Below are 13,592 nucleotides of genomic sequence, written 5' to 3' on the forward strand. Positions count from 1 at the left end.
CACATAACATTTTTCCTATTGCATATTTTAAATTAAATTTTTTTGGAAAACTTCTTCATGAATTATATTTTATTTCTGTGTTAGTTAAAATTATAAACTTAAAAGTTTGTCACTCAACTTTTTTAAGTAAGCATGAAACTAACGAAATCTGACGACAAAATGTTTAAAAATTAACAACTTCTCTTTTAATGTGTTTAATCATTTTGGACAAATCTCATTGTTATCTAAATGCTTCAAAGATAGCACAGTAAAATTTTCAAAAGGAAATATTTACAGCGACCAAAAATACAGTGAGTTAAAATTGAAAAATCATCAAAATTGATTTATCGCATTTTGGCATAAAATTTGATTTTTGAACATGTTCCACTAATTCTAGAAAAAAATAAACTCCATATTCGGATTCGGAGACCTCGAAAACATAAGGAATGACGAAAATTTGTTATTCACTTTAAAGTTGATTTTTGTGGTCGGTATAACGTAATTTTAGAAGTTGCTGCCGGTCGCCAACCGCGCCCACTATTCAGTCAGTCGACTACGCCCGCTATTTTTTACTTTAGTCGGAACGCAAAATACTTTTTGTTTATAACACTACTGTTTAAACAATTTTTAACATTTTTTCTTGCTAAAAACTTTGTTAAAAACTTTGACTTTTCTTATAAAATATTGGTTAATTTCAGATCTTAGTGTTGTTAATTAACGTAACAGTGATTTTTTCAAAAAAAGGGGCTATCTCAGACCCCAAGGGTCGTACGACCTAAAATTTTTTTTAGAAGTTGTGTATTTTAACCAGCTTTCCGTATTTTTTATTGCCATTTAATTTGATCTAATTTCTACGAAATTATTGTAATTGTTTATAAGTTTAAAAACTGCTATTTATTAACAAATAATTTTGTGTACGTATGTGTAATTTTTTTTTACTTTTTTTTTTTCATAGGCTGTTAGTATCCATCTTAACGAAGGAAATGAGCTCCGGATTATTGAGATACATTCAGCTATATTAACTGGACCAGCCTCAGAAATTAGCTCGTTTTTCAAAAAAATTTATAAACAAATTCAATTTTGCGAAAACTATTAAACAGATCTGGACCATTTTTTGCACACCATTCAAACACCATAATGCCCACAAGTTTAGGTATATTTAAACATATTCTAATACACAATAAAATTGTTATTAACAATATTAAAAAACAATGATTTTGTCGTCTGTTTTGCAATAACTTTTTTGTTTATTAACCGATTTTCATTTAGCATATCTCATTCGATGTATCTTTTTATTCTAAAAAAGTTACCTGTGAACGTCAAATCTCTAAATAAACAAATTTTTAAGTTATGAGCAAAAAACTAAGTTTGACGTTTTGATTGTTTATTTAAAAAATGTTCCACTAAAAAATTGATGAATCCCAAGATGGTAGCCCTTTTGTAATATCTCATACTACACATTTCTTGCTTAAACCAGTGCCAATAAAACATAAACACACACACACACACATACTACACATTTCAACTGTCAAACCTCGTCTTTTCAATTATGTCGAAAAACGGCTTATTTTTTACTAACTTGATTGGTCTATAAAGAAAAATAATTAATATGACCGCCTTGTCTATGGAAACAGATATCCATTCTGAATAAAAATTCATCTAAGACTTTTCTAATCGTTTCCGGAGAAATTAGTGCTAAATCTTCTGGAATTCTGGCTTTTAGTTATTTGATAGTCTGTGTGCTATTTACTTACACTTTGCTTTTTAAATATCCCCATAAAAATAATCTATAGGTGTCAAATCTGGGGATCTTGCTGGCCATTTGATAGGCTCCTCTTTAGAATTTAAAAAATAATTAGTTGTATTTTGAGAATGATTTCCAAAGTGGAAATATAAACGTATATTCAACTGAAATTGTGGGTCATTCGTGGCCATTAAGGATAGTAAATAAAAATGACTCAGTACCAACTTCCTCACAATTAGTTGGAGAGATAGAAGCGGATTTTGTGCGTGATAAGTAATATGTAAAAACTATACGGGGATATGTTGAATTAGTTGTATACATGACTTTCCCCAACGGCCGGAAACCAGAGTGGGGGGCGAGGGTAGTTATAAGGGGTCAAAGTCGTGGTTTTTATTATTTTTTTGTGACGCTCATGATCGAGATAATGCACCAAAATTTAGGAATAAGTAGGTCATGACGTAACTAAGTAAAATCTCTAGGGGTGGAAATCTGCGTGGCCGACGAAGGGGTGGGGGTAGGGGTGAATATAAAAAATATTTTGCAACGTTCATGATTGAGATAGTGCACCAAATTTTGGGAATAAGTAGACCATGACATAACTAAGTAAAATCTCCAGAGCCGGAAACCAGAGGGGGGGACGAGGGTAGTTATAAGGGGTCAAAGTCGCGGTTTTTATTATTATTTTTTGTGACGCTCATGATCGAGATAGTGCACCAAAATTTGGTAATAAGTAGGGCATGACGTAAGTAAGTAAAATCTCTAGGGGCGGAACGCTGCGTGGCCGACAAAGGGGTGGGGGCAGGGGTGAATATAAAAATTATAATAAATTTTTTGTGACGTTCGTGATCGAGATAGTGAACCAAAATTTGGAGTAAAAGTAGATCATGACGTAACTAAGCAAAATCTCCAGGGGCGGTAACCAGAGTTGGGGATGAGGGTAGTTTTAAGGGTTCAAAGTCGCAGTTTGTATTATTTTTTTTGTGACGCATCACAACATTTGTCCCCCACGCAGCGTTCCGCTCCTGGAGATTTTACTTAGTAATGTGATGATCTACTTATTCCCAAATTTTGGTGTACTATCTCGATCACGAACGGCAAAAAAACCCTTATATTTTTATACCCACCCCTGCCTACCACCCCTTTCTACTCCAAGCAGCGTTCCGCCCCTGGAGATTTTACTTCGTTACGCCATGACCTGCTTACTCCAAAATTTTGGTGCACTATCTCTATCATGAGCGTCACAAAAAAAAATAATAAAAAACCCCGACTTTGATCCCTTATAACTACCCTCGTCCCCCACTATGGTTTCCGGCCGTTGGGGAAAGTCATGTACACAACTAATTCAACATATCCCCGTATAGTTTTTCCATATTACTTATCACGCACAAAATCCGCTCCCAGCTCTTAGACTAAATAGACAGTTAATTGTTCAAAATGTGAACATATACCTTCATGATTTCTCATTTATTGAGCTTTGATACATTACAAGGCTACGTTATTCCGAAATTCTACATGGAGTTCCCCCAAAATATATTTTTCCACCTACCTCTACCGAAAGTATACTTTTTCGGACCTGATTGCAGGGAGCAAAGTTGTACTTTTCCTCCCTAGGAATAGGAAATTATTTTTCTCCCTAGCGAGGAAAAGTAAAAGTGACGTCATGAAATTTCATTCATGAAATATAACTTATTGACGCCCTGTACAATATCTATTTTCTGTTACGTAACTATCTATACATTTTAACGTTTATTTATAAAAAGCACCCTGTATTTTGTAGAATGGTAAAACACAGTAAATTGTTATTTTGATTTAACAATGTTTACATTAATAATTTGACTTATATTTGACAGTTGACAGTTATATTATACCTACTTGTTAGTTTTAGTTCTAATAAATTTTGTTGGCTAGTTACATAAATAAATTAAGTAAAAATGAAAAAATGACTAGTTATTTGAGGAAGGTGGAAAAACCATATGTATAGCATGGGAGTAAAGTGCCTTTTCCTCCCTTGAATGATTACTGCCCTCCGCTACGCGTCGGGCAGTAAACTTCATTCTCGGGAGGAAAAGTAGCACTTTCCTCCCTTGTCATACAAATAGCTATTATTTGTGCAAATTAGATAAAGCAGAACATTTTCGATATCTCGATAAATTTATTTTAATTTCAGGTTTAGAAGAAATGAACGATGCTATAGATGACAGTGATGACGAAGTAGATTACTCAAAAATGGATCTCGGTAACAAAAAGGGACCAATCGGTAGGTGGGACTTTGATACTGCAGAAGAATATTCTGATTATATGAACCAAAAAGAAGCTCTACCAAAAGCAGCCTTCCAGTATGGGCTCAAAATGGCTGATGGAAGGAGATCAAGAAAACATAAGGACAAGAACGAGAAAGCACATCTTGATAGAGAATGGCAAAAGATTCAGAATATTATTCAAAAGAAACGATAATTTTGAATTACTAGTTAGAGTTGTGTTATATATTATTGAATTAATTATTAAGGTATGTTAAACATAAATGTTATTTACCTCTAAGCAAATGTTTATTTTGAAGAAATGCAAGAAGACGAAATGGAAAAAGAAGAGACATATTTTGTCAACATATTTAGGTCATTAATGTTTTTTACAAACGTGTTAAAAATGCAATTTTTAGCACTCCATGGGAGCCTTAAAAATGTCACTTTAAAGCACTGGGTGCTTTAAAATTTTTAAGGCACTGCAGTTAAAAGTGAAATGTCAAATTTTGAAAGCAAGCGTCAAAATATTTATATTTCATTTGTTAACATTAACATTAATAGTACAATTTGCGCAATTTGAAAAATGAATTTCTTGCGCTGCAATTTTACCATTTTCCATGGTTAAGGCGGAATGAATAGAAATAATTTAATTTCCAGTCGAAGTTGAGGCCACAATATCTTCGGATGTTATTGGTGATTTAAATTAATTAATTCCAATCGGATTTTTGGTACATTTACCTTTCACGTTGTAACGAGGTCGTTGCGTTGTTGCTCCAGGTAACTAAATCAGTCATAGAAAAGAGTTCGCTTTTTAAGACATTTTTATTTGAAATCAAAACATACAAAAGATAAGATAATTAGCCTTAATTACTCGTTAATTTCGTTAATAAAATATATTTATAATCTACGCATCGAGCTTTCTGTTCGGGCCGATGTGACGATATTTTGTACATGAATGAATGATTTTGACGATCGCGTGAAATAGGAATTGCTTTTATTAATACGACATGAATGTATAAGTAAAGGGAAGAAAGGGAATCTCGCTCAGCTCGCCAGATGAAAAGGCATATTAGGGATATACGATCACCGCTCGTATAAGGATAGGTAAAAGAATAGGTAAGAGGAAAACTGTCGGATTCGCTTAGCTCGCCAAAAGGACAGCGTAAAATGGTCGGTAAATACTACCTACATAAACTCACCTCTTATACCTCGCTGTTGTTTATTAGTCTTCGATCAACGCTCCAAGAATAATCATCAACTAGGCTTTTCATTACGACTTTTATATCGTCCGAGACGGTACAAAAACACGTTTTACTTAATTCATTGGCGTACTCTAGACGATAAAATTATATTATCGTCACAACGTATTTCAGAAAAAATCGTCGATGTCTGACATTTTCTGGTCGAAGAGCCGCATATTTTCGATAAATATCCAAATAGATTGTTTCAATAATAGTGAAACTTCGTGAAACATTGGTTTTAGTATCTGGTATTTTAATCAGTAATGATGTACCCATATCTTTCACATAGTCAACTGACAAAGCTCCTCCCTGCGGCAGGCACCAAATATTCCCACAATCAGAGCTACTTTCATCAGAAGATACTCATCATCTAATGCACACTTCAAAAACTAGTCAATTTGGTCTCTAGTCAAGATTTTTTATTTTTTTTTGCCGGTAACCTTCTGCTTGACGCTTTAAATACGCGATAAGCTTAAACTATTTGCTGATATCTACGTCGCTATTTATACGTACCTAGCACAGATTTGGTCATCGAATAATTCGACCACAAAGATGATGCCTTCCACACCTTTGCTTTCTCCTCAAAATACGCCAGAAATACATTTTCGGTATATTTCCCAGAAACGCCTTTTGCTTCACACCATTTCTCAAACTTATTATAAGCGATATCATATTGCATTCTGGATTTTCTCGGCAACAAATCCAGGATAGCTCGACTGGCCGCTACCTCCATACCTTGAAATTGATCTTTTTCTACAATATTTTCGTGCATTTTAACGAAAAATCCACAACCGCGTTTTCAAAAACTAACAGACGTCTAACAGATGCTTCAAAGCTTCCGTAAACAATTAAGTCAACAATGGTTGCTAAGGTCCGTAATATACGATGCAATTTAAAACTATCTCCTTTCAATGTATTAAAGGTTTTTTAAAATTTAATTTAAACTGTATTATTGCATTTTTAACACGATTGTAGAAAAAATATTGTGATATACGTGTTAAAAGTACATTTTTAAGGCACTCATGTGAATTGTAGAATTCCCTTTCGCTCATTCTGCAAACCTTCACATGTATGCCTTAAAATTGTACTTTTAACACTTATATCATAAATAACTATTATGACACCACTGAACATGATTGTAATGGACCGTGATAGTGTGACGTCAAAACGTCAAAAAGGTTTCCAAACAAAGCAATTGACGTCTGTCAATTGATTATACACGTGGTTTGTGTAATCATTTTTAATTTTATTTTGTTTTAAAAATCTGCACATTTTTTATAAAGAGACAATCCTTGTGAGTCATATCAATCATATTGCTTTTAATTTTATAAATGTCCCTACACAAAATCAAGGATTTACACAATACATAGTACTTACTGCGTTTCTTCAGGATCTTAACCAGTCCTATTGGGAATTATGGTGGGAAATATACTATGAGCTTTGATTACAATCGGGTACCCAACACATTACCATTTTGTAAAAATTAAATATCCTACAAGCAATATATTCCAATTATCAAAACGAAAATAAAAATTGGCAAACACCACACATGTGAATTTTTGACAGATTTTTGTTTTGTTTGGAAGCCTTTCCAGAGTAGCCAACATTGATTTGACGTCACGACTATCACGGTCCATTGTTACTTTTAAATTTTAGTAATTTTGTAATCTAAAATTTACTGTGTAAACTAATATAAGAAATAAACATTGGGAAAACTCATAAAAAGAATATTGTGACTTTCGTTAAAAGTTAAACCTATTCAGTCTTGAATAATAAACCTAAAAAGAAAATTATATTAAAATGTCAGAAACCTATCGCTATCTTTAGAATCTTCTTCTTAAGGTTCCATCTTCTATCAAAAGTTGGATATCAACATGGCAATTCTTATTTTACTTACAGCAGCTCTAAATAGTTGGTTAGAGCTATTCCCTTAGAATTCGTAACCAGGGGTTCGTTTTCTTCTCATATCTCTTTTACCTTTTATTTTACCCGCTATAATCAAACGCAGCAGACTATAACGAGGACCTCTTACTTCTTACTATATGACCGAAATATTCATGCTTGCGGCTCTTAATTATTGTCTGTATAATTTCTTCCCTCTTATTAAACCTATCAAGTACTTCAATATTGTTAATTTTGTCTACCCATGATATTCGTCGCATTTTTCGATAACACCAACGCTCAAAAGCTTCCAATTTGTTAATATCTAATTGCATCAATATCCAGACCTCAGATCCTTATAGATAAGTTGTAAAAACGTAGCAGCGCAACAACCTTATCCTTAGATCCAATAATCCAATCTGAGGTCTCTACTGCGTAATAGATGTTTTTGTGCGAGCCATTTTAATATTGAATTGATTTCAGTTACGAATAATATTTACTTGCCGATATAAATGTACATTCTTCCCCGTGAAGAAGAGTCGCCTATTTTCTATTTAGTTAATACGTCATAAGTATTTCGTTCACGTGGACCGGCAACTTATTGGTTCAGAGTTCGGCTAGTAGCTAGTTAATATCTCATAATTATTTCTTAATGTTATTCTGAAGCTATTTTCTTGTAGCATTTTTATAATAAATTACTTTTAATGGGAAATAAGCCCCATTTTTACGAAAAAATTATTTTATTAACGTATTTTGACAACGAAACCCGACTTGGGCTTCAAAACATTAATAAAATCATAATTATTTCGTTTTCGTGAACGGCAACTCACTTTTAGCTTGCTAATGCATATAAAAGGTCGGTAATTATTCGTTGAGAGTAGTAAATAGACGAGATACGGTGGTGTACATTGATTTTCCGTGCCGCGCGTAATAAAAAGTTTAGACAATGACGCCGTACTGTTAGGACAATATGAAATTATTTGTCTCGGCGGTGAATGCAATATATTCATTTATTTACGTTAAGAGATAGATCCTTTACAAATAGCTTGTCTTCTTCGCTGTAATTTAAGTGTAACCGTTTGTACGTTCACTTTGATTTCAAAGCTGATAATTTAGAAAGAGGTTTTTTGGTAACAATAGACTTTTATTTACTTTCGAACCGTGTATTTGAGTGAAAACGGGTACTTCTCGTTGCAAATTTTGCCTTTACTATTTCTGTAAGGCTTTTATAATCTCTTGTGTTTGTTATGCGTTTTGACTAACTAATGTTCCTAGATATTCGTCTACCCTTTCTATGTGGATATTATCAAATATTATTAATTTGGAGTGTCTCGATGTTTTCTGGATGTTTTGTAATGACCATGAATTTTGTTTTCTTTAAGTTGATTTTAATACCATATATGGCACACTTTTTGTTCAACCCTTCCAGTATTGTCAGACTTTGTAGAGTTGAAGTAAATATGGCAGTGTCCATCATTTTTATTGGTTTTAAAAATTATTTTTTGTGTCACTCTACAACACAGAATACAACAACGACAAGAATACAAATAATTACACAAGGACAATTTTCATGAACCAAATTTAGTGCACTCGCGTGAGGTCGGAGATTTTATAATACGTTTTAGGTCGTTGGTGTATTCTGTGCTCTAGAGTTAATCAATTCTTTTAGGCTTTCTGCTTACAAACATTTATCGACGCCCGGAAGAACAATGACGTAACTGCAAATTTTCTCAATTCCTGTTTATTGCGTCAATTAACGACTAAAATACCGTAGGCAGATGATATGACACAAAACTGTAACTACATACTGAACCATTAGACTAGAGGGTAGTTCTGGACCTCGGAGGTAAACTACACTGTCATTTCGAGAAACTGTGTTTAGCCTGTGTTTGCAACAAAGTTTAGAGCACTTAGGATGTTAATAAAAATCTGATATATCCCATAATTGGTTGAAAGACAATATGACCATATTTTAATGATAATATATATAACCAATTTGTATAATCCAACTAATAAAATAAATGGATTAAAGAAACTTGTTCAAAATAACACCATGTCGACATAGTGTAATTGTGAGATCACCTTGGAACTGGAATTTTTGTGCAACGACAGAAGTGTATTTCATGTCATTGTTTGACTAATTTACTATATTATTTTAATGTGTGTACTTTAAACCGTTGTTGAACTATTAATTTTTGACAAAAGTAAGTTATTAATCGAAGTAGCACAGAAACGACAATAAATATCGTTCCCATACCACCAGATTGACAACAGGTGGAATACTTTCTTTGGTTACAACCTCCCGAGATTTTCAAAAATTATAAATCAAACAGGATGCCGAGGAAATTAAGATAAGAGAATTTTAAATAATTCACAACTCATCTGCTCAGCGTGGTAAAAGTTCCAACAAGAAAGATTTTTAGTACTCAACAAGAGTAAATGAATTAAAATGTATAAACATTTTCAATTTCTTTGCAACACGAAAATGCAGCAGCTGCATAATACTCTGGTTAAATTGGAGAGTGCAGGAAGAGTCTATACCAATTTCTGAGGTTTTTTAAAAAAACTAAAAAAAAGAAATTGAAAATGATTATACATTTTAATTCATTTATTCTTTTGTTGAGTACTAAGGAATCTTTCCTGTTGGAACTTTTACCACGCTGAGCAGATGGGTTGTGAATTATTTAAAATTCTCTCATCTTAATTTCCTCGGCATCCTGTAGGATTTATAATTTTTGAAAATCTCGGGAGTTTGTAACCAAAGAAAGTATTCCACCTGTTGTCAACCTGGGAACGATACTTATTGTCGTTTTCTGTGCTACTTCGATTGATAACTTACTTTGTTTTTCGGTAAATGACTAGTACATCCGTGACATTTCTTTCTTTGCAATTCGGAAAGGCCCAAAGTGTGATGCCTGGGGAAATCGGAGAGAAGAGGATATGGGACTACCGATGAGAAGGAAAAAACCTCTGAAACCGGTATAGACTCTTCCTGCACTCTCTGATGTAACCAGAGTATTATGCAGCTGCTACATTTTAATGCATTTATTCTTTTGTTGAGTACTAAGGAATCTTTCATGTTGGAACTTTTACCACGCTGAGCAGATAGGTTGTGAATTATTTAAAATTCTCTCATCTTAATTTCCTCGGGATCCTGTATGATTTATAATTTTTGAAAATCTCGGGAGGTTGTAATCGAAGAAAGTATTCCACCTGTTGTCAACCTGGGGAACTATACTTATTGTCGTTTTCTGTGCTACTTCGATTGATAACTCTTACTTTGTTTTTCGGTAGATGACTCTAGTCTAGTACATCCATGACATTTCTTTCTTTGCAATTTGGAAAGGCCCAGTGTGATGCCCGGGGAAATTGGAGAGAAGAGGATATGGGACTACCGATGAGAAGGAAAAAACCTCTGAAACCGGTATAGACTCTTCCTGCACTCTCCGATTTAACCAGAGTATTATGCAGCTGCTGCATTTTCGTGTTGCAAAGAAATTGAAAATGTTTATACATATTAATTTTTGGTCTTTATCCAGCATACTGGGAAGACTAATTTCATGGCTTATGCAGATTTTGGTTTAAAATTTTATTTATTCATTGTACCCATTATTTACTGCTATTTACTTAATATTCAATTCTATCTCAAAGATATTTTTTGCCATGGTAGCGCTGTAGCACAAACAGTTTTTAGTGTTTTATTGTCATATAAAATGAGCTTCCGTCAAGTAATGGTTGAATCCATCACTAACTTTTGAATGTTACAATCATTTATAAAAGCAAATTACTATTAACAAATGAAATAGAGAATGCATTTTTTTTAAAACATACATTTTACTTTAAGGTGGTATGACACAATGTTAAAATTCATATACTCTTTAGGTACAGTTAGCGTCACTATTTGAAAACCAATCTTCAACATATGAGTATGTACGTGAAGTGTAAACTTTCTATTTTAATAGTATCTAGGTAAAATTTTCAAAGAAAGCAGTAAATTTTTGATAACTGTACTTAAAGGAAACAATGTCATAACTTACTTGGTAACCTGCTCTAAGAATTGGTTTTTGTGTAATAATTGTTGAACTTAGGTACAAAATAACTACCATAAATGATTAACTATGGAAAAAGCTTTATTTTAAGCAAACGTTCATTATCCAGAGTGCCATAATTTTTAAATTAACTGTACCTAAAGGTAAAAATTATAGTTAAAAGCTGCAATCTAGGGACTTTGTTGATAAAAGCGTAACAAGTTGGCATTGTTCTAGTGATAAATTAGTTCGGCTATCACTTAATAGATGAGAAAATGAGTTCACGTGTCATTTAGTAGATGGCAGCAGTGATGTATTAAATGGCGACAGATGCGCGTTTGCCGGATTTTAAAAAAATCTGCAAACCATTGAAAACAAGTTTTGTAGCGATAAAAATACGAATCACGAGGTATTGTTTAGAAAAGTGGCCCCTCCCCCTCCCAGTTAACATTTTGTACCTTGTTTGAGTTTCAATCATGATTGTAACCAACTCTGTGGCTCAGTGGTAAGAGCGCCTACTTTTGGTCCTAAAGGTCGTGAGTTCGAATCACACCTTAGTGGAGAATTTTTCATTTATTAAAAATTAATAAACGAAAATAGTTTCTATCCTTGTGGGATCGGTACTAACCGGAGGGACTGCCATAGACATATTAAGGGTAGACAAGGCATACTGCGCAAAAAAGCGTAACGCGGAAGTAGTCGATCAGTGGTCTATCTATCTCTTTTAACCAAGCGATCCTGCGCATGTGACAGATAAAGATGGCTAGACCACTCAATCCTTAATATTGGCGTTACACCTCGATGCACAGAGCGGCCCATAACTTGCCTAATCTACTAGGTAATATATCTATAGGGACCGCAGACGTTCGGACCTTGAGTTTTCTTAAAGAAGCTTCGGGAAGTGTCCAGGCCTCTACTCCGTATAATAATGTAGAAAATGCATAGGATCTGACGATAGAGATTTTGGTACCAAGTGATAAACCGTGACTTTGAAAAGAGACTTCATATGTGCAAAAACTACTGCGTCGTCGGCATATCTAATGTGTTGTTTAGATCTATCATCTACTCCCGTTTCCTTCAAGATGGTTGTGAGCTGATCATGTTTTACTCTATCTAATGCCTTTTTGTAGTCGATAAAACAAATATGTATATAGGTAAGTCACAGTTGACATCTCTGCATATAAGCACTTGGACAGTGAATAGAGCCTCTCGGTGCCTAAGGGCAAGGCATTGCGGAATCTAATCTGTGTCCATGATACTTGTTCTTCAAATTTTGTAATATATCCTGCTGTATATCGCTTTTAAAAATGTTTTAAGTAAGTGGCTCATTAGGCTAATTATTATTCTGTCCTCGCATGTTGAAATAGGAAACAAAATGTAAGTGTGAAATTTTCAGAGGAAAAAATTTCCCTGTTGACATTCGATATGAAAAAAATTGTTATTTTAGGAACGCTGTTTTTCAATTGACTTACTTATTTTACATTTCTTAGAAATACTATTCTTATAAATTATAACTCGATCTTCATTCTCTTGATAATTAACATAATCCCATTTATGGTCATTTAGATAGGTACCTACTTACTGAGCAGGTAAAGAATCACGAAGTAATGAAATATTTCTAAATGAATGAACGTTTAGTATATATTAATGAGAATTTACCCCTATTATATCAGCTCCTACATTATCAGAATAGCAGGTAAAGAAAGGATTAAGAGCTGTCGTTACTAAATACAAAGTACGATTGAGACCGAAATGTGTCGAACGTAAGTTCCAATGCGTGGCATCAATGCTGTCGTTCAGAAAATTAAATAAGTGAAAATATATGTACGTGCTGCCATCTATTCAAAGAATTGTTAATTAGTTAATTTACTTGCCACACAAATTGACAGTGGCGTTTAAATACCCCCTTAAGTAGTAATTAGGGAATTAAAACTTGAGACGGGCATTGTCAGATTGGGCATAGATTTACTCTCCTGGTATGTCTAGAATGTTGTTTTTTTTTGATTGGAATGTGTCTGAAGATATTCAACCTCTAATCTTCACTGATGAGCCCAGAGAGGTTGAAGAGGGCGAAACACATTTCTAAGAACTGGTGTTTGGATCTTTGATTCTATTCAAATTTTTCCCAGCCCGAAGTAGTGGATGTGTGAATTATTCGTAAGGGGATTTTTCTGCATTCTCTATTTCATTTGTTTGTTTTCGTACAAGTGGTCGTCCAAACCAGTAACTTTGGATCTTTTGATCACTGAGTGTGTTTCAACGATCTACATCTTTTGTTTTCAAATTACTATTAACTCCTCCACTATAATTCGTTTATGTACAGTGAAAATAAATACTGCACTGAAGTACTCAGTATTTTAAATTTGAACGATTTGGCATATGATTAACATTTCCCTTATTCTCCAAATCCTCTCGATTTTATTACTTTTATATTCATCTTTAGGTAACAACAAAATGTGTTTTATTTTAATAAAAACAG

The 13,592-nt window shown here is 33.6% G+C and overlaps 1 protein-coding gene across 1 annotated transcript in view; it reads left to right on the forward strand.

Moving 5' to 3' along the window:
- LOC114335356 (protein Red) overlaps positions 1-6,932 on the forward strand; it is a 34,478-nt gene extending 27,546 nt beyond the window's left edge. The window contains exon 4 of the mRNA XM_028285584.2: positions 3,891-6,932. Coding sequence (XP_028141385.1) covers positions 3,891-4,177 — 287 coding nt within the window. The 3' untranslated portion in view covers positions 4,178-6,932. The remainder of the gene's footprint in view (positions 1-3,890) is intronic.
- Positions 6,933-13,592: the final 6,660 nt, after the last annotated feature.

This window comes from Diabrotica virgifera, chromosome 7 (assembly GCF_917563875.1).
Source record: "Diabrotica virgifera virgifera chromosome 7, PGI_DIABVI_V3a".
Taxonomy (NCBI): Eukaryota; Metazoa; Arthropoda; class Insecta; order Coleoptera; family Chrysomelidae; genus Diabrotica; species Diabrotica virgifera.